A 16387-nucleotide genomic window follows, 5' to 3' on the forward strand; every position below is an offset into this window, starting at 1 on the left:
AACATGCTAGGTTAATTGGCGACTCCAAATTGTCAATAGGTATGAATGTGAGTGTGAATGGTTGTTTGTCTATATGTGCCCTGTGATTGGCTGGCGACCAGTCCAGGGTGTACCCCGCCTCTCGCTGGAAGATAGCTGGGATAGGCTCCAGCACCCCCCCGTGACCCTCGTGAGGATAAGCGGTAGAAAATGAATAAATGAATGAGTTCTCCTCCTATTTTGTGTGGAAGTGGTAACTTTTTGGCTTCCTATTTTGTCTTTCCCCACTCTCGGTCATCTCTGTGTGGATTTTGCATGTTCTCCCCGTGCATGCGTGGGTTTTCTCTGGGTACTCCGGTTTCCTCCCACATTCCAAAAACATGCTAGGTTAATTGGCGACTCCAAATTGTCCATAGGTATGAATGTGAGTGTGAATGCTTGTTTGTCTATATGTGCCCTGGCGACCAGTCCAGGGTGTACCCCGCCTCTCACCGGAAGACAGCTGGGATAGGCTCCAGCACCCCCCCGTGACCCTCATGAGGATAAGCGGTAGAAAATTAATAAATGAATGAGTTTTCCTCCTATTTTGTGTGGAAGTGGTAACTTTTTGGCTTCTTATTTTGTCTTTCCCCATCCTCGGCCATCTCTGTGTGGAGTTTGCATGTTCTCCCCGTGCATGCGTGGGTTTTTTCCGGGTACTCCGGTTTCCTCCCACATTCCAAAAACTTGCTAGGTTAATTGCCGACTCCAAATTGTCCAGTGATTGGCTGGCCACCAGTCCAGGGTGTACCCAGCCTCTCGCTGGAAGACAGCTGGTATAGGCTCCAGCACCCCCGCAACCCTTGTTGAGCATAAGTGGTAGAAAATGAATGAATGAATGAATGAATGAATGAATGAATGAGTTCTGTTTTGGGGACATGATTGCAGTCGGGTGTGGAACCAGCAAACCACAATAAATGAGGGACGACTATACTATGTTTATGATGTTGTAAACTTCCTTGCATTTTTAGGTTCTGAACTCAAACCCCTAAAACTCACTCAGTCACCACCACTATAATAAAAAATGATAATAATAATAACCCTGCCAGATCTTGAGGAAAACCGGTTGCATGAAGATGATGACACCTTGAAGCTATGCATAAGTCATTGAAAAAAAGGTTGATTTAATTGCATGAACCCCTTGTTATGTGTGTGTGTGGGGGGGGGCATTCAAAATAAGTTGGCCAAGTTTTCTTCTTCTTTGAACTTTAGCTTGACTTTGTCTAAAGTGTTACACTCCAACAGATGAATGAAGCCCAGCTATGTCCACACCGGGGCTGGATCATGATCATTTGTACAGCAGCTGATGCTCTACATGCTCATAATTGCTCTTGTGGGTTGTGAGGCAGGCCGCACACACAATTTAGAAACACACAAACACACACATACTGTGGCCCGAGCATCTGCTCCAGCATTCCGCCCACGTCGTCTGGGCCGCCGAGATAACAATGCGGCTGCAAGCGATGGACTGTTAGTAAACAGCAAAGCCGATAAGGCGAGTCCAGAGCGCAATAGCGGATTTGACTCCGCCGGCTCCGATGCCAGTCATCTGCTTTGTCTGATGGAACTTTTGCTCGGGCGCCATTCCGATGCTCTGCACAAACAAATAGGAGGTAAAACATTTATTGCAAGTGCGGCATCTCAGAATGTGAGCTCACGCCTCACATTTGAGCGATTTTTGTTATGTCTTCTCAAGGGAAAATGTTATGGAATAGAAATTTAGTTTGGAGCAGGGCTGCAAAAAAGGTGAGAAATCACAACATTCTATCTATTTTTTTTTTACTTTTACTTAAAAAATTGTTTATTTTATTTCATGCACCAATGACTTGTGGCATGAGCAAGCGAGCCTGCCATGTTTTTGACTTGATGGATTTTTTGATCTTTTTTTTATTAATTGTCATGCATTCACACTCTCAGTTCTAAGCAAGAAAAATGTGATTCACGTTTTTTGTGGAGTAATGCAGCCCCTACTTTAGAGTAGTCTGTGTACTGCCGCTCTAGTACCCACTGAAATCACCGTCATTATGAAATTATCATGTCAACACACAGCCATTATTATTATTATTATTATTATTATTGCCTACATAGCTGGCAACGCAAGATCATTGTGTCATTTTGTACATATTTGTTTTTTTGTTTTACAGATTTTTCAATATTATTTTGCAGGTTATATTAATTTTTTTGGTTGTTTTACAAAATTTTCAATATTATTTTGCAGGTTATATTCATTTTTTGGGGTGTTTTACAAATTTTTCAATATTATTTTGCAGGTTATATTCATTTTTTTGGTTGTTTTACAGATTTTCAATATTATTTTGCAGGTTATATTCATTTTTTTGGTTAATTTACAACAATTAAAGTCAATTTATTGAGGAAAAAAACTTTAATGAGAAAAAGTAATAATTTTTAGTGGTAATTTTTAAGTTGTAACATAAGCCACGTAATATCTGTCTATTTTCTATACCGTTTATCCTAGTGTGATGGGAATGAAGTTTAACAATTGTAGGAATTGTAGGAAAGTCATAATGTTATACGCCGATATTCCAAAGTTGGAATGGGTTTTTTTTCTTTTAATATAAATAACTAAGCATATCTTTCCAAAATATCACAGCGGTCCTTGCATCCTTTCATTTTTCAGTAGGTGGCCCTCTGCGGATAAAGTCTGAACTAGTGTCATGTCGACACTAAAATGATTGTATGATCTAAACAAGTCTGCACCAGTCACAGTGCCTGTGAATTATTTACAAAAAAGAAGAACACACCACAGCTCTACTTGAGAAGTATTTCATGGAGACTTGACTGGAATGGCTCCTTGTTTATTCATGACCCCCCTCCCACAGCAAGGCAGTTTAATATTCTTCTCATAAAACCCAAAGATGGGCTTAATTTACCCAAAATGAGTGTAACTGAAGTTCATCAAAAGGCATAAAAGTAATGAACGTTGCTGTCTGGTCTTTATCTCTCAGGTTTTGTGCATCTTATTAACTAACTTTAGAACGACTGTGTCCATTCGTTCAGAGTGAACCAATCACAAGGCAAACAACCATTCACACTCACTCGCCAATTAACCTAGCATGTTTTTGGAATGTGGGAGGAAACCGGAGTACCCGGAGAAAACCCACAACATGCACGGGGAGAACATGCAAACTCCACACAGAGATAGCCGAGAGTGGAATTGAACTCGGGTCTCCAAGCTGTGGGGCCTGTGTGCTAACCACTCAATACCCGTGCAGCCCCATTTTCATTTATTGTGTGACAAGAACGAGAGATCTTTTTTACATTTACTATTTTGGGTATAAAAGCAACTATAGGGGTGCTATTTCATGTCTAGAGGGCTCTAATCATTAATTCATTCATTCATTTTTTACCGCTTATCTTGTACTGGAGCCTATCCCAGCTATCTTCAGGCAAGAGGCGGGGTACACCCTGGACTGGTGGCCAGCCAATCACAGGGCACATATAGACAAACAACCATTCACACTCACATTCATACCTATGGACAATTTGGAGTCGCCAATTAACCTAGCATGTTTTTGTAACGTGGGAGAAAACCCACACATGAACGGGGAGAACATGCAAACTCCACATAGAGATAGCCGAGAGTGGAATTGAACTTGGGTCTCCAAGGTGTGGGGCCTGCTTGCTAACCACTTGTGTACCATGCATCCCGATTTTCATTTATTGTGTGATTAATTAATAATCGTTCCAAGTCTTGTCAGGTTTTGATCTTGACAAACAACATAATGTGAGAAAATGCTTAGGTGTGTTCAGATTTTAAAAAATGGCATTGGGAGGTTGCCTACAGCCGCAGCTTTTTTATTGCTATATTGCTTCTATTGGCATTTGCCATTGTAGACTTGTCGGTCAATGAAATAGCCGTGTTACTTGAAGCATTTACGATATTCTCACCCTTAGTTATTATAAAGCAGCAACATTTCCAGCAACAAAAGTCATCTCCGTTCAGCGTTGCCCATATAAAGGCTGTTTAAACACGACGTGACAAAGCATCAGAGCTTGTTGGGTCATATTTTTGGAGGTCCTCTCGCTCGCTAGACTTGCTAATGAGGCAGAGGGGCGGTCTGCATCCAAATGACGTGATTATCAGTGACGCTGCCAGCTGCAATCAGGACCACAACACGGAGAGATCCACAGAGAGGTGCTTTTAGGCAGGCAGACACGGAGCGGACCAGCTGAACGCGGAGGCGAGGCTTGTATTTATCCGTGTGCGCGTGGAAAGAAAGGAAACAAGCGGAGCGAAGGTGATGGTGACGGGCGTCTATCATGATGGAATTCCAAGAGAGATGACAGGGATGGAATGATGTATTGTAGTACCTTTTGTAGAACTGTATATGACAGCAGCTTTCTATGGCACCACTTTCTCATAATTCTCTTCTTTTTGTCCACGTTGTAACCACCAAAAGCCCCCCCACATATGCTTAAAGGTCACACACGTCTCTCCCAGTTAGCCGGTACTTCATATTTGTTGCAGTGAAGGCATCAGGGCGCTCTGAGAGTTCCTCCACAGAAAACCACTTTCACTCCCTTGTCCCTTCTGAATCCGCCGTCATTGAGCACGCTCTTATTTTATGCCTCCTAAAATATGTATTTGACTTTCTTGTCTATTTGTGTGTTTAGTGTCTGGCTGTGTAAGACGAGTGTCAGCGTGATCGCAGAGAACATGTTGGATGGATCCACAGTTGCATTTTTTAATATTCTTTACCAAATGGGGATCTAATAAAGTTGCAGAAAGGAGCTGAAAAACCTTCAAACCTTTAGACTGGTGGCCAGCCAGCCAATCACAGGGCACATATAGACAAACAACCATTCACACTCACATTCATACCTATGGACAATTTGGAGTCGCTAATTAACCTAGCATGTATTTGGAATGTGGGAGGAAACCGGAGTACCCGGAGAAAACCCACGCATGCACGGGGAGAACATGTAAACTCCACACAGAGATGGTGGAATTGAACTCGGGTCTCCTAGCTGTGAGGTCTGTGCGCTAACCACTAGACCACCGTGCAGCCCTGTCCGACAGATGACTCCATTATATTGTTTATTGAGCTTATTGGGCTTAGTATTTACCCCGGATTCCCAAGTTTGGGAGCTGGCCTGGAATTGAAACAGCACTGTGCTTTATTCATTTTTTTGGTTGTTTTACAGATTTGTAAATATTATTTTGCAGGTTATATTCATTATATTTGGTTGTTTTACAGGTTTTTAAATATTATTTTGCAGGTTATATTAATTTTTTGGTTGTTTTACAGATTTTTAAATATTATTTTGCAGGTTATATTCATTTGTTGGTTGTTTTACAAAAATTTTAATATTATTTTGCAGGTTATATTCATTTTTTGGTTGTTTTACAGAATTTTTAATATTATTTTGCAGGTTATATTCATTTTTTTGGTTGTTTTACAGACTTTTTTTAATATTATTTTGCAGTTTATATGTCACCTAATAAGAAAAATATATTTTATAAATCATTTTTAATAATTTAAATGATTTATTATGGTCCTTTTGAGTTGGAAAAACAAATTTTGTGTGTTCTAGCATGAAGGGTTTTGCCTTGTTAAACCACAAAGAGCATTGTTCTTGTCTGATGTTTCACAGATTTTAATGAAATCATTTGAGCATGTAGAAGAAGAGCTGTAAACAAATGGCATTGGGGGGGTTAGGGGGGGTTAACTGCTGTTTCTTTTTCCACTTGATAAGCACTTGAAAGCAATCCTCACATCTTGACCAATAAAGAAGAAGGAGAGCACAATGGAATGGAAAGCAACCCCCCCCCCCCCCCCCCTCCTCCCTTCGCCACCTACTAAAACATACGATATTATCTCGAACAGTGTGTTTATTTTCACTAAGAAAGGGGGCCGCCTAATTAAAACGTGCCTAATTGTTGTGCGCACAACGCCATTAGTTCCGCTCGGGCAAACTTACACCGGGAGACGCCGCTGGGCTTTAAGCCAATATTATCCAAGGAAGTCTACACTTTTGATGATTTAGCTCATATTTTCTAAATCTTGGTGGCCTCGGCTGTTATAATAAACATCTTCAAGTGCGGCTCCGTGCCAAAACTGATCCATCCGAGTCCACGCATTGTGACCTTTCACCCTAGAAAACACAATAAATGTTCGAACTGTATTGTAAGTTTGAGATAAAATGTAATTTATCTGCATTAGACCTGTATATTGTTTAAAATATGGAATATTGATGGAATTCCTGATGGGGTTCTCGTTGCTTATTGATAACGATTTGGGTTTCTGGTCCCCGTTCCAGGTATCCATTCCCCACGGTGTTCAGCACGTGCAGTAAGAAGGACCTTGCGGCCAGCCTGGAGAAAGGCGTGGGCATGTGTCTGGACAACATGCCCGAGGTCAAGGTGCTCTACGGGGGCCAGAAGTGCGGCAACGGCTACGTGGAGGAAGGGGAGGAGTGCGACTGCGGGGAACCCGAGGTAAGGAGAACTCTTCATCATCAAGGTCACCTATTTCTCTCGATTGAGTACGTTTACGGCGCAAACTCCAAATGAAGGTTAACCCTGACACTGACTAAAAGCATTCTTTTTAAGTATTTTATTTCTATCACATCTTCTCTCAGTCCACCTTTGGTGCTCAGTCAGCGGTTTGACAGGCTATCGCAGTGATGTCATTTCCTAGTCACACACCCATTCATCAAGCTGCTCTCCAGCGGTGTGAGGGGGTGAAAAAAAAAATAAAAAGTTTGATCCGTTTTAGGCTGAAATAAACTTTACTCTGCCTTTTTATGTGTGGCTGACTTTACATGCGCTGCGGGACTACGTCATCGTGTTCTCCTTTTAAGGCTTTTGGCACTTTTTACTCTGAAATAAAAAACGACTGCTGATTTTTAGACATGATATCATAGCATCAGAACCTCCAAAGCAAGGAAAGGCGTGGCATTTTGGAATTTGAGAAAATATGCCTCTAAAGCAGGGGTGGGCAAAAAAAAGTGGCGAATTGTCCATAGGTATGAATGTGAGTGTGAATGGTTGTTTGTCTATATGTGCCCTGTGATTGGCTGGCCACCAGTCTAGGGTGTACCCCGCCTCTCGCCCGAAGACAGCTGGGATAGGCTCCAGCAACCCCCGCGACCCTCGTGAGTATAAGCGGTAGAAAATGAATGAATGAATTATTAGAGCCCTCTAGACATGAAATAGCACCCCTATAGTCACCTTTATACTCTATTACCCAAAATAGTAAATTCAGTCTTTTTTTTTTTTTTAAGTTTTAGGTTGAAATAAACTTTCATCTGCCTGTTGTACCCTGTGATTGGCTGGCCACCAGTCCAGGGTGTACCCCACATCTCGCCCGAAGACAGCTGGGATAGGCTCCAGCACCCCCGCAACAAATTTAGCCATACTGTATATATTTCGCCAAACAGCAATGCTACAACATAAACTGTGTTTGGTTAGTGACCAGTCCAGGGTGTACCCCGCCTCTCGCCTGAAAACAGCTGGGATAGGCTCCAGCACCCCCGCGAGAAATTTTGCCATACTGTATATATTTCGCCAAACAGCAATGCTACAACATAAACTCTGTTTGGTTAGTGACCAGTCCAGGGTGTACCCGCCTCTCGCCTGAAAACAGCTGGGATAGGCTCCAGCAACCTCACGACAAATTTAGCCATACTGTATATATTGAGTCAAACAACGATGCTACAACATAAACTATGATTGCCTGGCCACCAGTCGAGGGTGCACCCCACCTCTCACCCCAAGACAGCTGGCATAGGCTCCAGCACCCCCGCAACAAATTTAGGCATACTGTATATATTTAGCCAAACAACAACTCTACAACATAAACTGCGATTGGTTGGTGACCGGTCCAGGGTGTACCCCGCCCCTCGCCTGAAGACAGCTGGGATAGGCTCCAGCACCCCCGCAACAAATTTAGCCATACTGTATATATTTAACCAAAGAATGACGCTAGAACATAAATTGCGTTGGTTGGTGACCGGTCCAGGGTGTAACCCGTCTCTCGCCTGAAGACAGCTGGGATAGGCTCCAGCACCCCTTCAAGACATTTAGCCATACTGTATATATTTAGCCAAACAACGACACTACAACATAAATTGCATTGGTTGGTGACCGGTCCAGGATGTAACCCGTCTCTCGCCTGAAAACAGCTGGGATAGGCTCCAGCACCCCCCGCAACAAATTTAGCCATCTTGTATATATTTAGCCAAACAACGACGCTACAACATAAACTGTGATTGGTTGGTGACCAGTCCAGGGTGTACCCCGCCTCTAGCCCCAAGACAGCTGGCATAGGCTCCAGCACCCCCGCGACCCTGGTGAGGATAAGAAATAGAAAATGAATGAATGAATAATCCTACTTTGTGGAAATTCACTCATCACCGTCGGGTCTGGAAGCAGTGAACCGTGATAAACGAGGGTTTAGTGTATTTCTATCCCGTCCTTTCTTACGCTGCAATTTATTTGGCCGTCTTCATTTCCTCCCGCCGCCACCTGCTTGTTTGATGTTCCGGCGCACTTATAGACCCGAAGATGAAAGCAGTCTTTTGTGTCCTCCATAAACAAAAGGCTTCTGTCAGGTCCAGGAGATAAACAACCTTCGCTTGTCACACACACACACACATCTCGCCCTTACCTCGGAGAGTCGGCCAAACAAGCAGACAGACGCGACTAAACCGAGTTAATTCTTCGCGTGACGCTGCAATGCGTGACTTACTCGGAGATGTAAAGAGATGATGTGTTTTGGCATCTAATAAAAGATAAAAACAGCCCCAGGGTTTTTTTTTTACAGCGTTACTCCCATCTCTGGTTCTCCTTGGGGGGGTGAAGGCAGGCGGGTAGCAGGCTGGTTTTGTCGCTATGGAGGATCTTTACCCCCAAAAAGTCCGTCGACCACGTCGGGTTATGTCACATCAGACGTAAAGATCTCATTAGAGCCAATTTAGGACTTCCTTCGCCCCAGGATGCTTAAATTCACAACAGATGAGACCCTGTTGATGCGGGTCTGAGGGTCCAAAGATCGGATCTAGAGACAAGATGGCTCTTCTCTGGATCTGACTGAGATGAGAGAGGATCTCCACAACGGGAGATCAGGTTCATGTGTCACTTAAACCTCCTAAATTCAATTTCAAATAACTCTTAGTTTCCATAATAATGTATTACAATTGTCTTGTTTTAACACTTGAAAAGGGATTTTAGTCATTCCGACTGGGAATTCTTTGGTGTCTGTAGCATTAATGCTAATGAGCATATACAGTAATCCCTCCTTTATCACGGTTAATTAGTACTAGACCCAACCGTGATAAATGAATCTGAATATATTTTAGTTAACATTATTAGAGCCGGGCTGCATGGCGGTCTAGTGGTTAGCGCTCAGACCTCACAGCTCGGAGACTAGGAGTTCAATCCCACCCTCAGTTTGCATGTTCTCCCCGTGCATGCGTGGGTTTTCTCCGGGTACTCCGGTTTCCTCCCACATTCCAATAACATGCTCCAAATGGCGACTCCAAATTGTCCATAGGTATGAATGTGAGTGTGAATGGTTGTTTGTCTATATGTGCCCTGTGATTGGCTGGCCACCAGTCCAGGATGTACCCCGCCTCTCGACAGCTGGGATAGGCTCCAGCATCCCCCGCAACCCTTGTGAGGGTAAGCGGTAGAAAATGAATGAATGAATGAATGAATTATTAGAGCCGGGCTGTACGGCGGTTGAGTGGTTAGCGCTCTGACCTCATAGCTAGGAGATCCGAGTTCAATCCCACCCTCGGTTATCTCTATGTGTACCCCTCCTCTCGCCCCGAAGATAGCTGGGATAGGCTCCAGCACAAGATAAGCGGTAAAAAATGAATGAATTATTAGAGCCCTCTAGACATGAAATAGCACCCCTATAGTCGCCTTTTATACCCAAAATAGTAAATGTCATTTTTAAAAAGTCACTTTTCCATAATAGAATTATTACAATAATACAATTCCAATCATCTGCTATATTTCTGCTTCCCTTAGGAATGTTTGAATCCGTGCTGCAACGCCACCACGTGCACACTCAAAGGAGACGCCGTGTGCGCCCATGGACAGTGCTGTGAAGACTGCCAGGTGAAAACTTTTAAACCAGTGGTGGTACTAGATTACACTAGTAGACTAAAGTGTTTGGTGTTAAAGTACCTGAGTGCTCGAGTGCCTCCGCGCTCGAGTGCTGGGTGCTTCCCGTTGATTTTCTCCGGTCTCGTGTGACGTTGTGGACTTTTGTTTTTTTTTTTACTTGTGTAGCTCAAACCGGCGGGCACCGTGTGTCGGGATTCGGGCAACTCCTGCGACCTTCCCGAGTTCTGCACGGGCGCCGACCCTCACTGCCCGGCCAACGTTTACCTCCACGACGGCCACGCCTGCCACGACGTGGAGGGCTACTGCTACAACGGAATCTGTCAGACGCACGAGCAGCAGTGCATCACCCTGTGGGGGGCAGGTTAGGCTTCACTCTTGCCTCCTCTGGAATATCACGGATGTTTTTCACTTATTGGACCGCTGTCCCGTGCGCAGGAGCCAAGCCGGCACCGGGGATCTGCTTTGAGCGAGTCAACTCTGCGGGGGATCCTTACGGGAATTGCGGGAAGGATTCCAGAGGCTCTTTTGCCAAATGCGATGCAAGGTGGGACGCTGCTGCAGCTGCTTGATCGGACAATGGAAATTACTCAGCAGAACAATTATGACTATTAGCTCATAAGGGTGTCATATGCAATCATTCCATAACAAAAGCTTACAATAACTGAAACATAATTCCAAACAGACGGCAGTGAATTAAATCCATTGACGTAATCATGCATATTTTCAAGCTATTCAAATCCGGTTATCAATCTCTTCATGCATTTTTTGCATTGAGATGCTGAAGCTGGTTAGCGCGCAGGCCTCACAGCTAGGAGACCCGGGTTCAATCCCACCCTCGGTCATCTCTGCGTGGTGTTTCACTAACCGAGAAATGTTCGCGAACTGATGCACAATTTTTTTACTTATGCTAGCATTGATTAATTGGTTCCAGACTTGGCTGCACGGCGGTCGAGTGGTTAGCGCACAGGCCACACAGCTAAGAGACCTGAGTTCAATTCGGCAAATCTCTTTGTGGAGTTTGCATGTTCTCCCCGTGCATGCGTGGCTTTTCTCCGGGTACTCCGGTTTCCTCCCACATTCCAAAAACATGCTAGTTGCTAATTGGCTACTCCAAATTGTCCATAGGTATGAATGTGAGTGTGAATGGTTGTTTGTCTATATGTGCCCTGTGATTGGCTGGCCACCAGTCCAGGGTGTACCCCGCCTCTCGCACCCGAAGACAGCTGGGCTAGGCTCCAGCACAGGATAAGCGGTAGAAAATAAATGAATTATTAGAGCTCTCTGGACATGAAATAGCATCCCTACAGTCGCCTTTATACTCAATTAGTGCCCTGTGATTGGCTGCCCACCAGTCCAGGGTGTACCCCGCCTCTCGCACTCGAAGACAGCTGGGCTAGGCTCCAGCACAGGATAAGCGGTAGAAAATAAATGAATTATTAGAGCTCTCTGGACATGAAATAGCATCCCTACAGTCGCCTTTATACTCAATTAGTGCCCCGTGATTGGCTGGCCACCAGTCCAGGGTGTACCCCGCCTCTCGCACCCGAAGACAGCTGGGCTAGGCTCCAGCACAGGATAAGCGGTAGAAAATAAATGAATTATTAGAGCTCTCTGGACATGAAATAGCATCCCTACAGTCGCCTTTATACTCAATTAGTGCCCCGTGATTGGCTGGCCACCAGTCCAGGGTGTACCCCGCCTCTCGCACCCGAAGACAGCTGGGCTAGGCTCCAGCACAGGATAAGCGGTAGAAAATAAATGAATTATTAGAGCTCTCTGGACATGAAATAGCATCCCTACAGTCGCCTTTATACTCAATTAGTGCCCCGTGATTGGCTGCCCACCAGTCCAGGGTGTACCCTGCCTCTCGCACCCGAAGACAGCTGGGCTAGGCTCCAGCACAGGATAAGCGGTAGAGAATAAATGAATTATTAGAGCTCTTTGGACATGAAATAGCATCCCTACAGTCGCCTTTATACTCAATTAGTGCCCCGTGATTGGCTGGCCACCAGTCCAGGGTGTACCCCGCCTCTCGCACCCGAAGACAGCTGGGCTAGGCTCCAGCACAGGATAAGCGGTAGAAAATAAATGAATTATTAGAGCTCTCTGGACATGAAATAGCATCCCTACAGTCGCCTTTATACTCAATTAGTGCCCCGTGATTGGCTGGCCACCAGTCCAGGGTGTACCCCGCCTCTCGCACCCGAAGACAGCTGGGCTAGGCTCCAGCACAGGATAAGCGGTAGAAAATAAATGAATTATTAGAGCTCTCTGGACATGAAATAGCATCCCTACAGTCGCCTTTATACTCAATTAGTGCCCCGTGATTGGCTGCCCACCAGTCCAGGGTGTACCCTGCCTCTCGCACCCGAAGACAGCTGGGCTAGGCTCCAGCACAGGATAAGCGGTAGAGAATAAATGAATTATTAGAGCTCTTTGGACATGAAATAGCATCCCTACAGTCGCCTTTATACTCAATTAGTGCCCTGTGATTGGCTGGCCACCAGTCCAGGGTGTACCCCGCCTCTCGCACCCGAAGACAGCTGGGATAGGCTCCAGCACCCCCTGCGACCCTGGTGAGGATAAGCGGTAGAAAATTAATGAATGAATGAATTATTCGAGCCCTCTAGACATGAAATAGCACCCCTATAGTCGCCTTTATACTCAATTACCCAAAATAGTAAATGTTTTTTAAATAAGAAAAAGTTTGATCAGTTTTAGGCTGAAATAAACTTTTCTGGGATAGGCTCCAGCACCCCTCGCGACCCTTGTGAGAATACGCTGTAGAAAAAGAATGAATGAATGAATGAGATGCTAACGCTAAAGTCTGCGTGTCGCTACCAGGGATGCCAAGTGTGGGAAGATCCAGTGCCAGGGCGGAGCCAACCGGCCGGTTATCGGAACCAACGCCGTTTCCATCGAAACCAACATCCCGCTCCAAGAGGGGGGTCGCATCCTCTGTCGGGGAACACACGTTTACCTGGGGGACGACATGCCAGATCCTGGTCTGGTTCTGGCCGGTACCAAGTGTGGTGACGGCAGGGTAAGCAGTTCCGTGTTATTATTCCGTGTTATTCATTCCCTTGGAAATCTGATGAATCAGACACACAAAAGTATTAAGCAAAATATATTTTTTAGATAATAATTCTAGTTTTACATGCACAAAATAATTGAATAAGGTGACGGGCAGCCGAAATAAGTTTTTTTTGTAAGGTGGATGGACTTTCCCTTTAGAGATAAGGAAGCATCCCAGGAAGTAATCCGGGAGAAACTGGTCAGGATGCCTCCCAGGCGCCTCCCTGGAGGGGTGTTCAGGGAATCGTAACCGGAATCCAACGGGACGAGCGGGACAAAAAAGCCAAGGAGAGGGAAGTCTGGGCTTCCATGCTTAGGGAGAAGAAGATGACTGGACGGACAGACTTCCTGTACATTTCGGCTTTGCGTGTTTCTCACCTTCTTCATCAAAGTGCTTCCACTCACATCTTTTTTGGCCCCATGGCGTGTTATTTATCAGCTGCAATTGAAATTGAAATTGCACGGACCATGAGTCAGCACTCTTGTTTCGCGGATTGTACGAAAACCGATAACGAAAACCAAATCATACAAAAAAACGGAGGCGTATGAAAGCTGAGGTTTTGGTTCCTCATCTTGACTAATGTCGTCATGATTCTGCTTTGATTCCTAATTCTGCTTTGCAGGTGTGTCTGAATCGCCAGTGTCAGAATGTCAGCGTCTTCGGCGTGCACGAGTGCTCCGGGAAATGCAACAGACGTGGGGTGAGTGTTCTTTGATAGACGTTCAACTCCAGGCCTGTAGGTGGGAGTAATGTGTGCTGGAACGAAATGAAAGTCTTGTTTTTCTCTTGCGGAGTTGAGGAGATGTGAATTATAGCTCTGGAGGAACATTCCCCGTACTTTTTCATATAAAGACATAAAGCTGCCACACATCACCCCCCAGCCCCCCACCACCCCTCGAGTGCCTCTTAACCCCCGCTAACCCGCAGCAGTGCAGCATCCATCCAGCATCCATCCAACATGACTTGTAAAATTCCCCCTTGCAGCTGCACAAGTCCTGCTCCTTCCAACATCACAATGACGGCTGGGCCCTGTTATCCCGCTCGGGAATCCTCTCGGATCTCAGGGAATCCCACCCCCACTCCCAGCCCGCCTCCCGCCAGGTTACACCGGATGGGCTTGACACATGTTTTATCTGTTACGGCTTACTGTGCTGCACAGACAGCCATTTTTACACAAAGCAAGAGTTCAGTTAAGGTGGCAGCTTTTTTTTTACTGTGTCTAAAGTTATCGAGCATAAACGACACCACATGATCGCAAACCACGGACCAGCAGAACCAATGTTGTTATAGCGGGGAGGAGCAAACGCTACGCCTGGTGGAACACGCCCGACCAACAAATACCAGTCAAAGATCTTCTATATGACAGAAGCGAACTACTGTTTTAATAACCTGTTACAAAAATGCTAATCAAAGATCCTTTATATGACAAGAGATCTGCCGTGTCTTGAATAAGCACCGATGTTATTAAAGACGTACCGCAAAAACGCTACTGTAGTTAAAGATCATCAATATGATAGAAAAGCTCTGCTGTCTTTTAAAACTTGCTGCAAAGATCCTCTATATGACAGAGGACCTCTGCTGTTTTGAAGTACCTACTGCAAAAAAACACAAGCCAAAGATCATCTATATGACCGAGGACCTCTGCTGTTTTAAGTACCTACTGCAAAAAAACACAAGCCAAAGATCATCTATATGACCGAGGACCTCTGCTGTTTTAAGGACTTACTGCAAAATGCAAGTCAAAGATCATCTATATGACAGAAGAGCTCTGTTGTTTATGAAAACCTGCTGCAAGAATACCAGTCAAAGATCCTCTATATGACAGATGACCCCTGCTGTTTTTAAGGACCAACTGCAGAAACGCAAGCCAAAGATCATCTATATGACAGAGGACCTCTGCTGTTTTGAAGTACCTACTGCAAAAAACACATGTCAAAGATCATGTATATGACAGAAGAGCTTTGCTGTTTTTAGGGACCTAACACAAAAAACACAAGCCAAAGATCATCTATATGACGGAGGACCTCTGCTCTTTTTAAGTACCTACTGCAAAAACCACAAGCCAAAGATCTTCTATATGACAGAGGACCCCCTGCTGTTTTAAGGACTTACTGTGTAATGCAAGTCAAAGATCATCTATAAGACTGAAGAGGGCTCTTGTTTTTAGGAAGCTACAGCATAAACACATGTCAAAGATCATCTATATGACAGAAGAGCTTTGCTGTTTTTAGGGACCTAACACAAAAAACACAAGCCAAAGATCATCTATATGACGGAGGACCTCTGCTCTTTTTAAGTACCTACTGCAAAAACCACAAGCCAAAGATCTTCTATGTGACAGAGGACCCCCTGCTGTTTTAAGGACTTACTGTGTAATGCAAGTCAAAGATCATCTATAAGACTGAAGAGGGCTCTTGTTTTTAGGAAGCTACAGCATGAACACATGTCAAAGATCATCTATATGACAGAAGAGCTTTGCTGTTTTTAGGGACCTCCTGCAAAAATCAAAGATCATCTATATGACAAAAGAGCTTTGCAGTTTTTAGGGACCTACCGCAAAAGTCAAAGATCATCTATCTGACAGAAGAGCTTTGTAACACAGTGCCGCGTGCGTCATTGCAGGTGTGCAACAACAAGAAGAACTGCCACTGCGAAGCACACTGGGCGCCCCCGTTCTGCGAGGGGGCGGGCTTCGGGGGGAGCATCGACAGCGGCCCAACGAGACTGGCAGGTTAGTGCGGATGATTTCATTCCTAAGACGGAACAGCTGCATGAATCCGTCTCCTCCTCCGTTCGGAATAACTCGGATGTAAGAACACGCCTCCCGGTGCGCTCGCTCGTAAATAACGTTCTCCGCCTCTCGTCTCGTGGTCGCCAGCGTGTGTGCGTTCATGCGTTCATTGTCCTGTGTGCCGTCAGCCCACAGCGTGCTCGTCGCCGTGGCCGTCCTGGTGGCGACCAGCGGACTTCTGCTCGCCAGCGCCCTCGTCTGCCTGAAGAGGAAACGTCTGCTGCGTCTGCTCTTCACCAAAAAGAAAAGCACCTTGGAGAAGCTCAGGTATGTCATATCGTCACCGTCGTATCACAGTACCGCCCACAAGAATTATTATTATTAGTATTGAAAATAATGATCACAAATTATAGATTTTTTATGTAATCACCACCCTAAAATAACCAATTAAATGATTTTCTAA

General features: G+C 45.0%; 1 protein-coding gene across 1 annotated transcript in view; it reads left to right on the forward strand.

Moving 5' to 3' along the window:
- Window positions 1-16387, forward strand: part of adam12b (ADAM metallopeptidase domain 12b) — a 46125-nt gene that overhangs the window by 27100 nt on the left and 2638 nt on the right. The window contains exons 12-19 of the mRNA XM_078787184.1: window positions 6301-6478; window positions 10019-10108; window positions 10283-10478; window positions 10553-10661; window positions 12962-13160; window positions 13816-13893; window positions 15816-15924; window positions 16113-16251. Of these exons, the coding sequence (XP_078643310.1) occupies window positions 6301-6478; window positions 10019-10108; window positions 10283-10478; window positions 10553-10661; window positions 12962-13160; window positions 13816-13893; window positions 15816-15924; window positions 16113-16251 (1098 nt within the window). The remainder of the gene's footprint in view (window positions 1-6300; window positions 6479-10018; window positions 10109-10282; window positions 10479-10552; window positions 10662-12961; window positions 13161-13815; window positions 13894-15815; window positions 15925-16112; window positions 16252-16387) is intronic.

This window comes from Doryrhamphus excisus, linkage group LG20, assembly GCF_037039965.1.
Source record: "Doryrhamphus excisus strain RoL-2023G ecotype Guam linkage group LG20, RoL_Dexc_Guam_v1.1, whole genome shotgun sequence".
In the NCBI taxonomy this organism is placed as follows: Eukaryota; Metazoa; Chordata; class Actinopteri; order Syngnathiformes; family Syngnathidae; genus Doryrhamphus; species Doryrhamphus excisus.